Here is an 18,207-nt window from a genome sequence, read left to right as displayed (position 1 = left end):
GTGGTTGTTTCAGTATAACCCTCACAAGGAGCACTTCAGGAACTTTGTAGGCATTAACAATTGCAGGAAAAACCACAGACTCTGAGCAGCAATGCCTGCATTCCCAGCAAAATGAAATTTCAAAGAGACCATTCCTACAAATCAGTGTTCCTTAACTGGATCCTTCTCATTCTCCTTGGCCTCTAGAGAGGAATCATATTCAGGTTAAATATATGAAGATGAGTTTAAATAACCAATAATTGCAGTCATGTAACACACTGTTGCAAAGTGCCTTTTTTCCAAGCCCCCCCCAATAATTTTAAGACATGCCTGACCCACCTAACTATACTTATCTCATGAGAGTCAATATCACTAGTTCCAAGTCATTAATGATCTCAGAAGGCCAGTAGTGAAGAAAATAATTTACTGCCCAGGGCATGCCAATTCAGATTACACGAGCCTTTCCTTCCTCCTCTTACTCGGCTCTCTATTCCTCAACTTTGGAACTTACACAGCACTCAAATTATTTATACATCTATCTCCCTGCATAGTCTGTGAGAAGAGTGTCATAATATTTTTCTTACTCTATTCACATCAGCTCCCCACCCATGTCCCAAAGTTAACAGCCTATGGTATCTTCTAAACATTTTTCTCTGTGCTCATTTCATCACACTGATATATACTGAACACACACACACCATTTATCTTAGTTCTATGAATTGTCTATTCATAGTCTCCACTTTGCTTCAGAATAGTTTATATTCTTCCTGTCTCTTTACAAGAGTTCTTTGTAAATTACAGACATCAACAACTTGAATGCAATATAGTTTACAAATACTTTTTCCAGACATAGTAGATTTTTACTGTTATGTTGTATGTTACTATTTCCATGAAATAGTTTTGGATGGTATATTTTCTTTCTTTTCTCTTATAGCTTCTGGGGTTTCCAGGTTTTTTTTGTTTGTTTGTTTTTTGTTTTTTTTCTTTTGCTCTTTACGGCCATATCCAGGCTAGGGGTCAAATGGCAGCTGCAGCTGCTGGCCTGCACCACAGCCACAGCAACATGGGATCCGAGCCTTGCCACAGCTTATGGCAACACCGTATCCTTAACCCACTGAGCGGAGCCAGGGATCGAACCCGAGTCCTCATGGATACAAGTCGGGTTCATTTCCACTGAGCCACGATGGGAACTCCTGGGGATTCCAGTCTTGATTAAGGACATTTCCCAAGCTTTAGATTGTACATGTGGGCTTCCCTAGATCCTCTTATGAGATTTTTGGGTTAATTAATGTCTATAATCCATCAAGAAATTATTTTTAAAGAGTATTTGATGAATCCTACTATATTTTAGTCATATGGAGAACTACCTATAAGCAGAGCAACTGGGCTGTAACATGTATGAAATACTCAGTTCTGGATATTTAGAATGATCTGTTCTGAATTATCTATTTCTGAATCTATTCTCTCCCAGTTATCAATTTATTAATTGCTAGGCCAATATCAGCTGGATTATAGTGACTTTATAGCATTCTTATTTTTCATATTTTCTTGGTTATAATGGGGTATTTATCAAAATAAAACTTTAGGATGGCGTTATACAATATTTAAATACCCAGGTTGTCATCTATTTTTGAACTGTAAATGTATATTAATATTTACGGTTCATGACACTATTTGAGGGAATATTTCCTCCCATTTATGCTCATTACTAAAACAGAGAAAATCTCTCAATTTATACATCCAGCTATCTCTCCAAATATTTTATTAATTCTACTAGAGCGGCTGTTTTTTAACTTAGTCTCATATTTGAGAGTTTGTATACAGTCATATTAGCAACAACAAAAAATGTTTTTTCTCTCTTCTAGTAAATATGTCAGCAATATAATTTGTTGTCTCATTGCATTTCCAGAATATAAAAATGAAAATAAAAATGTTAGTCATAGGTATTCAAATCTAAATCCTTATTTAATTGATTTTAGAATTTGCCCATGTATAATGAAATTTGTTAGTTTTTCACAAATAGTCTTTACTATGTCTAAAAAGTTTTCTTCTATTCCTTCATAAGAGTTTTATTAGGAATAGTACTGAACTTTACCAAATGGCTTTTCAACAACTATTGATGTGATCATATATTATTTATCTTTTATTTGATATAATGGATTAGATGGCTGGATCGTCTGATATTGAACCAAATTTATGTTCCTGGAGTAATACCTTCTTGATCATATTGTATTGTCTTATTTAGTATTAAAAGTATGCTGATTTTACAATGTGAATTGAGGAGGTTCTTATTTTTTTCTGTGATCTCGAAAAGTTTAAATAATATTGCGGGTACTCGACTTTTAAAGATAGAATGACCATAAAATTTCTCATTCAAACCAGGACACTTTGAGAATGAAAAAAGATGTTAATAAACAATTAAAACCATATAATTTTAAATATATATATTAATTGACAAAATAATTGCTTTTATGATATTAGTGGACTGAGAAAATAGTTCAATTCAAAAATTATCAAAAATAATTTTTTTTTTCTTTTTGCCATTTCTTGGGCCGCTCCCATGGCACATGGAGGTTCCCAGGCTAGGGGTCGAATCGGAGCTATAGCTGCCAGCCTACGCCAGAGCCACAGCAATGCGGGATCCAAGCCGTGTCTGTGACCTACACCACAGCTCACAGCAACGCCGGATCCTTAACCCACTGAGCAAGGCCAGGGATGGAACCCGCAACCTCATGGTTCCTAGTCGGATTAGTTAACCACTGCACCACGACGGGAACTCCCATTGCTATTTTTAAAAGGAATGTTATATTTTCAATATGATCTTATTTTTAAATTTTTTATAAAAATTCCTGCAATCTTCTTCAAAGGTACATTTCATAGTTGATAAAAATGAAATTATTGATACCTCAATTGACTCTTCTCTGTAGACCTTAATATTTTTAATTGAGAATATACTTTCCAGTGCTCAAGTACCTAGAAGCTCAGAGAAAAGTCTACTAGATGGAGTATATTCTTAATTCTTTTATTTTTATATCAACGTACATAAATATTTAAGCCAAAGTATTTTCAAAGGTACTGCCTTGTTGCTTGTAATGCCTTTGAGAAACATTTACACAAACAAAACTCATCAATTAAACTGTACCTATCTATGATTAGATACCTTGAACTCACAAGCCTTCTAAAATGCACTCTACTTTGAATTCTGGTGGAAAATACAAATTTATCTTATTAGAAATAGTATTTCCATCAAACAATTTTTTCCCACAAGTCCAGATATTCCAAATCAATTACAAATTTTCAAAATGAAATCCTGTACACTGTGTTTGAGTTCTTATTTAATTTGCTCAGTTCCTACCTTCTATGTATAAGGATAAATTCTAGTGCCTTCCTGTTTACAAGCTTTGTTTTCCATAACTGCAATTTGTACAATTTCAAAAGCTGAATATTCTGCTTGATCTATTAACTTTGATAAAAATTTTCCAAATGATTCATCAAAACAGTATGGTACTGGCACAAAAACAGAAATATAGATCACTGGAACAGCATAGAAAGCCCAGAAATAAACCCACGCACCTATGGTCAATTAATCTACAACAAAGGAGGCAAGAATATACAAGGGAAAAAAGACAACCTCTTCAATAAGTGATGCTGGGGAAAATGGAAAGCCACATGTCAAAGAATGAAATTAGAACATTCCCTAACCCCATACACAAAAATAAACTCAAAATGGATTAAAGACCTAAACATAAGACAAGATATTATAAAACTCTTAAAAGGGAAATATAGGCAGCACACTTTTTGACAAAAATTGCAGCAATATCTTTTCTGACCCTCCTCCTAGAGTGATGAAAATAAAAACAAAAAATAAACAAATGGGACATAATTAATCTGAACGGCTCTTTTTCACAGCAAAGGAAACCATAAACAAGATGAAAAGACAACCTACAGAATGGGAGAAAAACTTTGCAAATGAAGTGACTGATGAGGGATTACTTTCCAAAATATACAAGCATCTCATATAGCTTTATATTAAAAAAACAAACAACCCAATTAAAAATGTTCAGAAAAGCTAAACAGACACTTCTCCAAAGAAGACAGATGGCTAAAAAGCACATGAAAAGATGCTCAACATCACTAATTATTAGAGAAAAGCAAATCAAAACTACAATGAGGTATCGCCCCACACCAGTTGTAATGGCTGTCATCAAAAAGTCTACAAAAAAATAAATGCTGGAGACGGTATGTAGAAAAGGGAACCCACCTACACTGTTGGTGGGAATGTAAGCTGGTGCCAGCACTATGGAGAACAGCATGGAGGTTCCTTAAAAAACTAATATAGAACTATCATATGACTCAGCAATCTCATTCCTGGGCATCTATCTGTCAAAAACCATAATTCAAAAACATACATGCACTCCAATGTTCATTGCAGCGCTATCTACAATAGCCAAGACATAGAAGCAACCTAAATGTCCATCAAGAGAGGACTGGATAAAGAAGACACTGTATGTGTATACAATGGAATATTACTCAGCCATAAAGAAGAATGAAATAAAGCCATTTGCAGAAACAAAGATGGATTTAGGTATCATCATACCTAAGTGGAGTAGGTCAGACAAAGACAAATAGGAGATCACTTATATGTGGAATCTAATGAAAAATGATACAAAAGAACTTACAAAACAGAAACAGGTACAAAGATTCTGAAAACCAATTATGGTTATCAAAGGGGAAATGTGGTCAGGAGGGATAAATTAGGGGGTTGGGACTGACATATGCGCACTACTATATGCAAAATAGATAGGTAACAAGGACCTATTATATAGTACAGGGTAACCTACTTAATACTGTGTAATAATTTAGGAAAAGAATTTGAAAAGGAATAAATATGTATATATGTTTAACTCATTTACTCTGCTGTCACTTGAAACTAACAAAACTTTGTAAGTCAATATATTCCAACAAAAATTTATTTAAAAAATACATAACATAGCATTGAGAACTATGTCTAGATACTCATGTCGCAACAGAAGAAAGGGTGGGGGAAAAAACTGTAACTGCAATGTATACATCTAAGGATGACCTGACCCCCTTGCTGTACAGTGGGAAAATAAAAAAAAAAAAAATACATAACAAGCTAAAAAAATTTGCAACTGACTGAAACAAATTACAAGCCAAATTTAGAGGACTCCTTCATGGGCACTGGTTTACAAAGTAGTTCTTCAAAAACTCAAAACATTTCTAAAAGCTGCTTGACAATCAACTACAAAAAAGAGAAAACATACAGTCTATTTTTTTTTTTTTTTTTTTTTTTGGATCTTTAGGAACGGACCCATGGCATATGGAAGTTCCCAGGAAAGGGGCTGAATCAGAGCTGCACCTGCTGACCTATGCCACAACCACAGCAATGCCAGATCCAAGCCACATATGTGACCTACACCACAGCTCATAGCAAAGTCAGATCCCTGACCCACTGAGCAAGGCCAGGGATCTAACCCACACTCTCATGGATACTAGTCAGACTCATTTCCCCTTTACCACAACAGGAACTCCCTGAAGGATTTTTTTATATTCAACATCAGATTCATCACAAAAATGCTGTAGTTCACTACTTAGTGTATGAAGAAAAATATCCATTAAAATTGGGCAATTATTGGTTTTTCTACTGCAATGTATAGTTATTTGTGCAAATCTCTCTCCATAGATTTATTTTAGTAACTTCACTGTATATATTTTCCCATTTGTGGCACCAAAATCCTTATTTGTATTTTTCCTGAAAAATAATCATTTTCAGTAGTTACTTGGGGCTGAATATGAAAATGTGGATGGGCTGCAAACAGGGTACCCACTAACTTTGGAGGTGACAGAAGTGTTCTAAAACTGGATGGCATTGATGGTTGCACAACTGTATAAGTTTACTAAAAGTCTTCTAATAGCACACTTAAAATGGGTGAAACTTGTGGTATATAAAGCGTACCTCAAATAATAAACGTTTAAAAAAGTTACAATAGGAGTTCCCGTCGTGGCGCAGTGGTTAACAAATCCGACTAGGAACCATGAGGTTGCGGGTTCGGTCCCTGCCCTTGCTCAGTGGGTTAACGATCCGGCGTTGCCGTGAGCTGTGGTGTAGGTTGCAGACGCGGCTCGGATCCCATGTTGCTGTGCCTCCGGCGTAGGCCGGTGGCTACAGCTCCGATTCAACCCCTAGCCTGGGAACCTCCATATGCCGCGGGAGCGGCCCAAGAAGTAGCAACAACAACAACAACAACAACAACAAAAAAGACAAAAGACCAAAAAAAAAAAAAAATTAAAAAAGTTACAATAGAATTCACAATATTAAATATCTAAATTTCAGAAGAGTAATTGTTCTAAAGCTTTGATTCCATGAATTATATGAAAATAATTTAACCATTAAGTTAAAAGTTTAACTGCATTTCTATTTGAAGAATTTGACAATTTTTACATAAATCTAGCTTAATCTAACTGTGAAAATTCCTCTTTTACTACCAGAGCCAACGGATTAACAGCTATCACTTCACCATTGACACATGCATAAAAAGCAAAATTGAAAAATGAGTGGAATCAATTTAGAAGAGTCACTTGACCTAAACGAAAAAACCATGCTTCACAGAGTGAAATATAACGACACCTGAGGCTGCATGTGTTAAATCATAGTCTGAGCAAAATATTCTTAAAATAATTACAAGTTTTGAAGTAGATGTGGATGCTGCTTCAGAAGATGTATGGATTATACATTCATTGTTCTTAAGACACAAAAATTTAGTACTTAATTTTTTTTATTAAACTTTGTACTTCTTTAGCTCATTTTTCTGGAAAAGGGATTATTCCAAAATAAATTTTAAAGTTTGAAACAGTAAAGCCAATAGGTACCGATTTGCACCCTACAAAAATGACACTGCGGCAGCTCAGTTCACTGCTGTTGTTCGGGTTCGATCCCTGGCCTGGGAACTTCCACATGGCACAGGTGCAACCAAAAGAAAAAGAAAAGAAAAAAAAAAAATGGCAAAACTACTGTACCAGGTGGGGGCCGCGGCATAATTGGTCTACCAGGGAGCTGACAGATATTACTCCCACCATCAGGAATTCCAGAATGGGTTAGTTGTTCTCAGCCACCAGTGTCAGAACACCTTTCATTTCCCCAGCAAGCGCCTTGCATGCTGTTCTTCCAAGGGAGGTTAAGTTAACTTACATTTGGAGAGAATTGGAAGAAAAAAAATAACAGGGTTATACTTTGGTTATACTTTAGACTTTTCACATTTAAACACGTGTTAAAGTAAAAACATTCTTTTCAACATATACTTCTCACACACAATTAGAGGAGGCCATGGTGAAACCTGCTATTATAAGGTGGAGGATTACTAACTCATCTTATTTTAGGGCATTTTAAAATAATACTACTTCCGGGAGTTAACTGTTATGGTGCAGACTAGTATCTGCGAGGATGCAGTTTCGATCCCTGGCCTCATTCAGTGGGTCGGGATGGAGCATTGCCGTGAGCTGTGGTGTAGGTCGTACACGCAGCTTGGATCTGGCGTTGCCGTGGCTGTGGTGTAGGCCAGCACCTGTAGCTCCAATTTGACCCCTAGCCTGGGAACTTCCGTACACCACGGCTGGAGCCCTAAAAAGCAAATAATAATAATAATAATAATACCTCCTTAAAAATAAAAAAGTCCAGAACCAATACCAAATGGAACACAACTGACACAAACTAGAACTTGGATAGAAATTAACCCACTTGAATTCCCTACATGAGTCAATGTTGGTCATTTATTTTACTTATAAAATTGCCCACTTCTTCAACATTTTCTATTTTGTTTCTATAGGGTTGTGTACATAGTCTTCATGTATACTTTTTATAATTTTTCCAACTCTCCTGCTTCTATGGTTCTGTTTCCTCATTCCTAAATGTGTATGTTTTTACTCTTTTTGTAATATTTTCGTCTTATTTAACTGTTTTACCAATGTTTTCTCCATTCCATTAATTCCAACTTTTAAAACTTTAACAGTCCCTTTCTAAGCTTTCCTCTGAGTAAAGCTTTAGGTATAGGCTACAATTTGGTTGCATACAATTTTTTATTGCTTTCCCTATGATTTATTCTTTTTTTTTTTTTTTTTTTTTTTGTCTTTTTGCTATTTCTTGGGCCACTCCTGCGGCATATGGAGGTTCTCACACTAGGGGTCGAATCGGAGTTGTAGCCACCAGCCTACGCCAGAGCCACAGCAACGCAGGATCCGAGCCGCGTCTGCAACCTACACCACAGCTCATGGCAACGCCGGATCGTTAACCCACTGAGCAGGGCAGGGACCGAACCCGCAACCTCATGGTTCCTAGTCGGATTCGTTAACCGCTGCGCCACGACGGGAACTCCTCTATGATTTATTCTTTTATCACAAGTTTTGTCTGGGAGCGTTTCTTAATTTCCAACTACTTTGGGGGGTGTCATATTTTTATTATTACTTTCTAGTTTAATTGGATTATGAGGAAATGCAATCTTTAAAAAACTCTATTTTTTTATATTTGCTATAGTTGTGCTTTGTTTTTGACCAAATAGGTTCATATTTCTATTTCCAGTAATTGGGGTTTGGAAAATTACACATCTCCAAAGAAATGCTCCCTGGAAGCCGACTTGGTGATGAGACCAGGTAACCGGCCCTGCTCTCCTATTAGTAACAATGGCTCATGTTGCAAAAGAACTCTAACTTGCAAATCTGGAGCCTCTCCATAGAAAACAAGGCAATCAATTATTTTTAACAGCTAGATGATTGCATCACCTAGGCGTTTAATCAAAGCAAACCAAAGACATGGAATACCCCTGAATGGTTACCCAGAAAGCACCTCATTTTAAGTTTTCGTTTTCCAACCTGGCATCTCAATGTCTCCTCAGCATTAGTGGACCTTCACAAGCATCAAGGCAAACATGCTGTCCATCTACAAATCCAAGAGAAACACATTTGTCTTGCATGTCAAGAATGTCTCAGTATGATTCACCAAAACCTGGAGTTGAAAGGGCTAGAACAATTTTAAATGCAAGAAACAGCTGAAATATTTAGTCCCACCAAAGCTTTGAAGACACTGTACTCAAATCAGATCAGCCTCGCTGATCTAAGATGCAGACAATGAGCACATTCAAGAGAGGAAATCTTGTTTATAAACACCAAGGAAATTCCAAACGCGTACAAAAGAATTTGTAGATATTCCAGCAAAGATGTACTTGGAGGCAGGGTGTTGTTTTCCAAAAGTTTCTCCTGAAAGTTCATAAAGATAAAGTGGGAACTCCCTCAGGCCTGCTGCACTTGCAGAAGAAATAGATTATGCTCCTGAACATCTACTATGTACCAGAAACAGTTCTTGGTACTAAGCATGGTGCATACATCCTCTTTTAATTTCACAAAAGTCATCCTTACAGGAAAAAAATCTGAGGTTATCTACTTGCATTTTTAAGTGGTTAGTAACTTATATACTGGAAACGCTCATTAAAAGCTAAGTTCAACTATAAAATTCGCTCATGATATAATCCATTTAGGGTTGGATTAAGACTCCAATATTTTTACCTCTAAGTTAGGAAGAATCTTCTACAATTTATAAGCTTTCAGGCTGTTATTAGGCAAACTAGTGTTTCAAACACGGACTAATATACCCATCCACTGACTTTGTTTTGGGATTTTTTTTTATTACTCAAATGAATTTATCACATCTGTAGTTGTATAATGATCATCACAATCCAATTTCATACGATTTCCATCCCACAACCCAAGCACATCCCCCCACCCTCTTGGGGGGTTTTTTGTCTTTTTTTTCAGGTGCACCAGCGACATATGGAGGTTCCCAGACTAGAGGTCCAATCAGAGCTGTAGCTGCTGGCCTACACCACAGCCACAGCAACACCAGATCCAAGCCGTGTATGCAACTACACCACAGCTCACGGCAACGGCGGACCCTTAACCCACTGAGTAAGGCCAGGGATAGAATCTGCAACCTCATGGTTCCTAGTCAGATTCATTTTCACTGCGCCACGATGGGAACTCCCTCACCCACTGACTTTGAAATAACTGCTACATAAAAATTAAGTAATAAGTCATCTGATCAAATGACCTCATGCAATCTAATCCCACCTGGTATTACACAATTAAGTTAGAGCATCACAGAGTTAATTCTGGCTAATAACCTAAATAATTATAGTTGGCACAAAATTCAAAGTAACCTGTAACTCACCTACCTTTTTTAGATTCATCTTCTGCCCTTTGCACTTTGGATCTAAGTTCCAGCCATACTAAGCTACTTTCAGCCACGCTGAATTTCTCATTCACAAATTCCTCAGTTTTCCATTCGCCCAGACCAGTCTTCCCCACCTTTTTCACCTGATGAAGAGCTCCTCACTTCCCAGAATGTCAAGGTCTATTTCTTCTGGGACCTCCCCTTTACCTACCACCTCTCAACCTCGTTAGATGGCCTCCTCTGGTCTTCCTCCCTTAGTATGAAGCTCTTATCCTATTACAGTACCCATTTCTTCATGCAGTAAACATTTATTAAGCTCCTATTCTCTACCGGGTTCTTTATTAAGTACTGGGACTACAAAGATGAATAAAACTTAAGGCTTCATTCAAGTTGTGATGGTAAAGACAGTGATTCCAGTCAGAGCAGGGCCACCAGGATTCAGGAAGGCAGCTTTGTGATCCCGCCCTGTAGGACAGGAAGAGTCGAATGGGTAGATGTGTGAGAAGCCAACAGGGAGGAAACTGGGAAAAGTAAATTGCATGAGTAAAGGTAGAAAGATAGAGAACAGATAAGCTTTGCTGATGACAGAAAAAAATGCTCCAGCCAAGGCATTTGGTTAAAAACAACAATAACAGTAACTTGAAAATGACTCATTTTAAATTTGCTCAAGCTATTACAAAAGCAAAAGATAATCATAGAAAATCAGCCCTCACTTTATTAGTAATTGTTGTTAGTATCTAGTGCTTTCTTCAACACAGAGGCTTATCAGTGACAGGTTAAAGTTCCAAATTTTATCTAAAGACATAAAGGGTATTTTATGACTGTTCCGATAGGCATCAGTGAATAAAGATAACAGTCATTAATATACCAAGCTGAGAAATGGAGTGAGTAGAAGATCACCATTCCATGTAAGGATGAGAACAAATCAAGGCACATGATAGAAATGGGGTACAAGGTTCCTTGACCATTCTATTAGGATTAGGAGGCCTTTGTCAAGAATCTGTCTTCCTTTCCTATGACCTAATGTACACATACAGGCTTAAACTTTTCTTGGTGGATTTGTGGAATTCCCATTATGGCTCAGCAGGTTAAAGACCTGATGTTGTCTCTGTGAGACGCAGGCTCAATCCCTGGTCTCGCTCACTGTGTTCAGAATCCAGTGCTGCTGTGTCTATGGCATAGGCTCCAGCTGCAGCTCTGATTTAACCCCTGGCCCAGCAAATTCTATGTGCTCCAGGTACAGCTGTAGAAAAAAAAAAAATTGTAGGCTCTTTGATCAACAGAGACAAACCTTTTCAGAGTGACCAATGTTAACGACACTGGATTACTTAGATTCTAGAGAAAACTTTAACCTGCAATTTTTACACATACCGCTAAAGAACCTTGTACAATATAGATGGTGCAGTACCTACCAACCACTTCCACAATTGGAAATGAGGAAGCAGAAATCAAATACCATCATCCTCAAAAGAAGGCAGTTAAACTTGGGTGGCCACCTGCCCAGCTCATGCTAATCGTTTCAGTCGAGATTGCTCCAGATGCTCCTGTGACATCACATCAGCTCATGCCTCTTTTCAGACAACATGGTAACAGTAAGTGCCCCCAAACAAGCAGAAGCATTGTGATCCACACCATGCTCTGAATTGCGCTATGCTTTTTTCTACTGCATTCAAGAAAATCAAATGAGGATGAAATGACGAAGGACGGAACACTATTACCTCTTTTCTGCAATGACTGAGTAAAAGACATTGAGCACAATACCCCAGGCTTAGAATAAATCTCTGCAAATAAAATCTAAGCAAATAAATCTTTTCTATAATAGAACATAAACTATTTTGTTCTAACCTCTTAAAACTATCAAAACCTAGGTTACTATGGCAATGTGACCTCATCTGAGTGCTTCCACAAACACCTTCTAGTTGAAGTTGCATTATTTCCCTTTCGCAAATGAGAAAACTGAGTAATGAAAAATGAACAGACTTTCCTGGAGTCAAACAGGCTATTACTCACACAACATGGACTAGAACCTAATAACCAAGTCAAGTGATTTTCTGCTAGAGCGCCCAGCAGCCCGAAATAAACTTTATAAGTGAAATCAAGCTCCCCTTGTTCGCCTATCAGGATCTTTTTTGGAAGGAGGGCAAAAATAGAAGGTTAATGTGAAACCTTTCATTCTATTTTTAAATATCTACTTTGGGCAACAAGCCAGGTGTTGTGCCAAAACAAATAGACAATACTCCCATCTTAGCAAAATCCCAATCTCAACCAAAAAGAAAACAGAAAACATACACTGAGAAGCGAGTTCAGCAGCTCTGAGGGCATTACTTCTCAGCATTAACCTTCTACAGGGAGGAAGGGGCAAGTTTCCTGGAAGAGTCAACAGTCAAAGAGCATGACTCAAAGACTATTTTAGTACAAGATCCTCTTTCACCCTTGTTGTCCATCTGTTTTGCTGAGAATGTAAAGTTGCCTGGGTCCAAGTCAAAAAGGGGATGAAATCACCTGCCAAAGCCACATATGCAAGAGCCCCACAAAGGCACACAGTGATGACATAACACGGCCGTGCAAATAGAGGGCAGTGCCCATCTCCCGGTACCTGGCTGGTCTTCTATGCAGTCATGTTGCCTCATTCCAGGGAGAGGAGTCTAGGAATTCAGCTAAACAAATGGGGACTACTGGAGAACTCATTATTAATTTACTGTAGACTAATCGAAGGGAAAGAACAACTCGACTGCATACAAGAAAAAATAGTTAATATTTTACAAGCAGGCATTGACTAACTAATGGCAATACCTATTTATCAAATGTTACAGCCAGTTATTCTTCCTCTCTACTTTTTCACCCCAGCCTTGCCTATGTTGCCCATGAGAGTTACTAAGGACATCAAACTCACTTCTCTCCACCTTGCTCTTCCTTTCATGCCATCTAGCACTCCTGCATCTTTCCATACCTCAAGCCCACACCAATCAGCTACCTACACAGCGCCATGGTTTCCCCCACCTTCTTTAGAGTGAGGGAAAAAAAAAAAAGCAAGGTCCAAGAGTATCAAACTTTAGAGAAATGCAAGGGAATTATTATTCAGGAAGCTCGTGAATTCAGGGCTTTAGACATAAAAGAGCCAGACTCTCATTTTAATGACAAGGATACCAATTCAGCTGTGTTGTAGACCAAATGATCACTTACAGTTTGGGTAGAAACCTAATCTCACAAGTATAATATGGTTTCCATAGTAAAATGAGTTCCAAGTTCTAAACCACTGACCTGCAAACAAACTTTCAGAATACTTAATATTCCTAAGTTTGGGCCACCTACGGGAAAAAAAGTAATGACAAATGTTTCTCCTTGAGTTTCTCTTTGCAGCTGTAGGAGAATATAGTGAGAGGATATGTGGATCTAACTGGGTGCAGAGATTTGACCTCCTTCCTCAGAAGCGGCTTCAACTGAGAAAGGAGTTGGTGATCACCATTTGTTCCAAAGGGCCCTAGGTGAATTTATTCTTCTCACTAGACCCAATGAGAGTAATTTGACTCACTTCGTGATAAGTAGTGACTAGTAGGGAAAGGACTCTTAACATTATCATAAAGAGACAGTAACAAGAGGACAGGTTCATGGAGTGTTTTATTAGCTTTATATTGGCAAAGAGTCAGTGGCATTGTGGACATTGCAGCTTAAAGCAAAAGTCAATTTCCAAGAAGGCAAGTGGTTTCCTCTGAACAGAAACTATAACCATACTCCTATATGTGTGTGTGTATCTGTGTGTGTGTGTCTGTGTGTGTCTATGTAAAGACACTTGAGCTATAAAGATTCAGGGGGCTATGATGACATACCTCAAAAGGGGACAGTTATTGATATGACAATATATTGGTCAAGCCTGTCCTAATCTTGTCTTTTATTCCAAGAGCTATAGTCATGAGTCAGACCTGGAGGGAACTCTTAGCTTCTCCATGTAATAAGAGTACCCAAAACCAGCTGTAGTCAAACTAGGTGAGTGAGAAAAGACAGGCGTCAGATATTCCTACCAGTAAAGGAGAGTGACCCCAAATCCCAAGGCAGCCATGTTTGGATGACGTGATTCTGCCTCCTTTGCTGAAGCTGAAGATCTCATTGGACCCAGAATGGATGTCTGTCTGAAGCAGAGCCAATCAGATTTTCCCTACCAGGAATTTGGAATCTGGATTGGGGGACAGATAATTATTGTGCTTGGCAGAAGCTGTATAGTAGCCATATTCCATCATCTAGATGAGTGGCAGAAAAAGCCAGAGAGAGAACAACAAAGCCAATGTCCAAGAGAGAAGGTAAGATAAGAGTCGGAGAAAGAAAATGATGGCTTTTCAGTTCTCAGTTCCAGTTTCTTCCAGAAGCCAGCTATGTTCCCATCTTTGAGTCCCTTAAGACACTCTACGTCCTTCTTTTTAGTTAAAGCTAGTTCAAATTCATTTCAGTTATTTGAAATCAGAAACACCTTGATTAAACCACATTACAGTAAAGTAAATCATTGTCATGCTAGGGAAAAAAACCTTTAAAATCTGCCAGTGCTGAGTTCAGACCTTAGCTCCACTGAATATCTGCTATCTTGTTTAGAGTAAGTTTCCTAGCCTCTTGAGGCTTGGTCTCAGATAACTGCCATGTACAGTGGTTGTGAATTCAGAAGAACATACACAGAGTCTGTGGACGTGGTAGGCACAAACTAAATGATAACTTCTGATAGAATTCACGGGAGCAGCAGTCATGGTGGCAGTAGTGGGATGGCCATGGACAGCTAGGGAGAGTTATATACAAAATCAGAACTTCCGCACACAGAAAGATGTTTTTCTTAAATTCTTTTCTTCACAAAATAACTCAACCCAAGTCTCTTTACTGAGTTACTCTAGCACATGCAAAGTATGGTTTCATTTGAAACTACTTTTTCATCTATCATCGACCACAGATTACTTCTGTATTTATGGGAAAATCCTAGGGAAAGCCCAATAGCATCTCTAACCACAGGATCACTCCTTTAGCAATTCATCTTCCTCCTCCATCTGCTTGCACATTAGAGTGATGGCCCTAATCTTTATGGAAATCACAGACCTTTTTAAGAATATGATAAAGGAGTTCCCATTGTGGCATGGCAGAAATGAATCCAACTAGTATCCATGAGGTTTCGGGCTGGATCCCTGGCCTCACTCAGTGGGTTAAGGATTCAGCATTGCTGTAAACTGTGGTGTGGGTCACAGACACAGCTCAGATCTGGCACTGCTGTGGTTGTGGTGTAGGACGGCAGCCATAGCTCCGATTCGACCCTTAACCTGGGAACTTTCATGTGCTATGGGTGCAGCCCTAAAAAAAACAACAACAGTAAAAGAGTATGATAAAACTACGAGTTCTCCTTCAGAAGATTCACATGTATAGGTAAATACAAAATGTTTCCCATTTTCTACTGCGTATGGTCCTGCTGAGACTCATCCATGAATCCCCAAGGATTGAACAGTACAGTAGACTACATGGCATTTCTCTAAATAAGTCTGTGTCCCTGAATATACCCCTGGGGATGACCCACATGTAAGAGAGAACCTTCCTTAAGCACTCCCAAACATCCAGATTAGTATCCTTACTGAAATGCAATGCAGCAGATCCCCTCTTGTCTGGGAAGGTACTTGAATACTCCCCAGCTAGTCTTTACAAGCACTTCCACAGCACTGACCCTGCCATATTTTAAGCACAGGTTTACTTGCATGTTGGCCATACTAAATGGTGAATCAGGGCAGAAAGTGTGTCTTTCATTTCTAGGATTATGCTTTGCGTGGTAAATATCCAATAAAAGATAAATAAGCCTATACTATGCTGTAAATATTAATTATGATTAGTGCTCATTTTTCACTCAAGAAATAAAAAAACTCAAGTTAGTGTGCAGGCAATAAAAGATTTGTGACCCACTTCTGAACATCCCCCAAAATATAATTCAATCTACAACAACCCTATCAGGGCTGAAGGAAGCCTCCCTGCTTGATCAATTCTAAAGAATTAAATTTTTTGGCAAAGGAGCTCTATACAAGGCACAACTTCTGGTCTTCCTTGATTCTCTTCTATTCAAAAACGTTTCTAAAACATACACCCTTACATACACAAACATGTGAGTACACACATGTACAAGCACAAGTGTCTGATTTTCATGGAACTGTCATGTACCACAGTCAAAATATTTTTTAATGATTTTATTTTTTCCATTATGGTTGGTTTACAGTGTTTCGTCAATTTTCTACTATACAGCAATGTGACCCAGTCCAGCCAAAATATATTCACTTGCTGCTTCTTACGTATGTTGAGGATAGCGGCAGAGGTGAGAAGGAGAATTAGAGCATAGAGATGTTTTAAGACATATAGATTTGGAATGTGTAGTTAGCCAAAACCAAACAAACTTGAAACAAGTTAAATACATAAGGCAAACCCTAGTCTTATCTCTGTATTATTACTGCCTTAACTGATTCATAAATAATCTAGTTACAATCTTCTTACTCAAACATAGCCTTTTTTCATTCATTCAACAAGTATTAAATGTCCTTATTGTGTGTTAGACACAGCACTGACCCTATCATTACAAAGGTAAATAAGAAAGCTAGAGTGCCTGACCTCACAAAGAAGGAATCATCATTTCTTAATTACTTTTCAATGATAAAAGTGAAGTATAAGGAGTGCACAGATGCTTCGGAAGCACTTCGCTGGAACCCAAACTTAGCCTACTCTTGAACAATGGTTTCCAAGAATGGTCCGCATTTCAGCAGCAGCAGGGTTACCTGGTGGGTTAAACAAGCTCTCCAAGTGATTCTGATTCACATCCCAGCACAGCACAGTTAAACTGAATCGTGGATATTTTAAAACATCCCCAGTTGATTCTTAGGTCTATACTCAATACTCCCAATAAACGTTGAATATATGTAGCCAAGGGTTAAGACTACTGGTCCAGAGTGAGGAAAGACTTCCCTAAGGAAGTGACGTTTAAGCTGAGACCTAGATGAACAGGAGTCAGGAAATAACTGGGAAAGAGGAGTTTCGAGGCTGAGAAAATTGCATGTTAAAGGGCAGGAAGCAAAAAAGCATGATGCATTTGAGGAATTTACAGAATTCACTAGGGCTGGATTATAGAGAGGTTGAAGAATGCTTTGAGATTAGGTGAAGAGGTAGACAGGATAGAGAAGGTTTGTAAGCTTAAGAGTTAAACTAGGGAGTTCCCTTTGTGGCTTAGCAGTTAAAAACCTGACCAGGATCCATGAAGATACAGGTTCAATCCCTGGCTTGCTCAGTGGGATCCAGTGCTTCTGTGAGCTGAGGTATAGGTCATAGATGCGCCCAGATCCTGCATTGCTGTGACTGTGGTGTAGGCTGGTGGCTACAGCTCCATTTGACCCCTAGCCTGGGCACTGCCATGGGTGCAGCCCTAAAAAGACAAAAAAAAAAAAAAAAAAAAAGAGTTAAACTAAAAGACCATGGGAAGCCTTTTAAAGCAACTTGACATTAGTAGATCATTATTTTTTAAATATCACCCTGGCTGCAGTGTAGAAATACACTGAACAGAAGCAAAATTTAATACAGGTGCTTCTAGGTACGAGTATGCTTCAGTAGTCCAGATGAGAAATGATGGGGGGGTGGGGAGCATGGAGAAAAGTAAAAAGCTCCATATGTTACTTAAGACATAAAATTGATAGAACAAGGGGATTAGTAGGCCGTTGGGGATGTGGGAGGTCAAGAAATCAAATGTTGGTGTCCATATTTCTGATAAAAGCAACTGAGTGAATCAACCTAAGTTCAGACTGAAGCACACTGAATTCAGGTGAGATATACAAGTGAAAATGTCTAGTAGGCTCTTTGACAGAAGTCTGTGAAAATACTCATTTAGGAGTAGCCTGCTATTTGTAATTACTGAAACATTAATGTGAATGACATAACCAAAAGTAACTCAGGTGAGAGGTAAAGAGAACTTAGAACCTAACAATAACCTAACTTAGGAACACTAA

General features: G+C 38.3%; 1 protein-coding gene across 6 annotated transcripts in view; it reads right to left on the bottom strand.

The window, feature by feature from the left end:
• Positions 1-18,207, bottom strand: part of RNF144B (ring finger protein 144B) — a 172,994-nt gene that overhangs the window by 85,572 nt on the left and 69,215 nt on the right. The window contains exon 1 of one of the 6 annotated variants that reach the window (XM_021100233.1): positions 7,018-7,494. The exons of the other annotated variants lie outside the window; for them this stretch is intronic. Within the exon in view, the coding sequence (XP_020955892.1) occupies positions 7,018-7,036 (19 nt within the window). The 5' untranslated portion in view covers positions 7,037-7,494. Of the gene's footprint in view, positions 1-7,017; positions 7,495-18,207 lie in introns of those variants that run through there. 6 annotated transcript variants of the gene reach the window in all.

The sequence above is a fragment of the Sus scrofa genome, chromosome 7, assembly GCF_000003025.6.
Source record: "Sus scrofa isolate TJ Tabasco breed Duroc chromosome 7, Sscrofa11.1, whole genome shotgun sequence".
Taxonomy (NCBI): Eukaryota; Metazoa; Chordata; class Mammalia; order Artiodactyla; family Suidae; genus Sus; species Sus scrofa.
The sequence above is the reverse complement of the archived record's forward strand: the minus strand, read 5'-3'. Positions and strand labels throughout refer to the sequence as shown.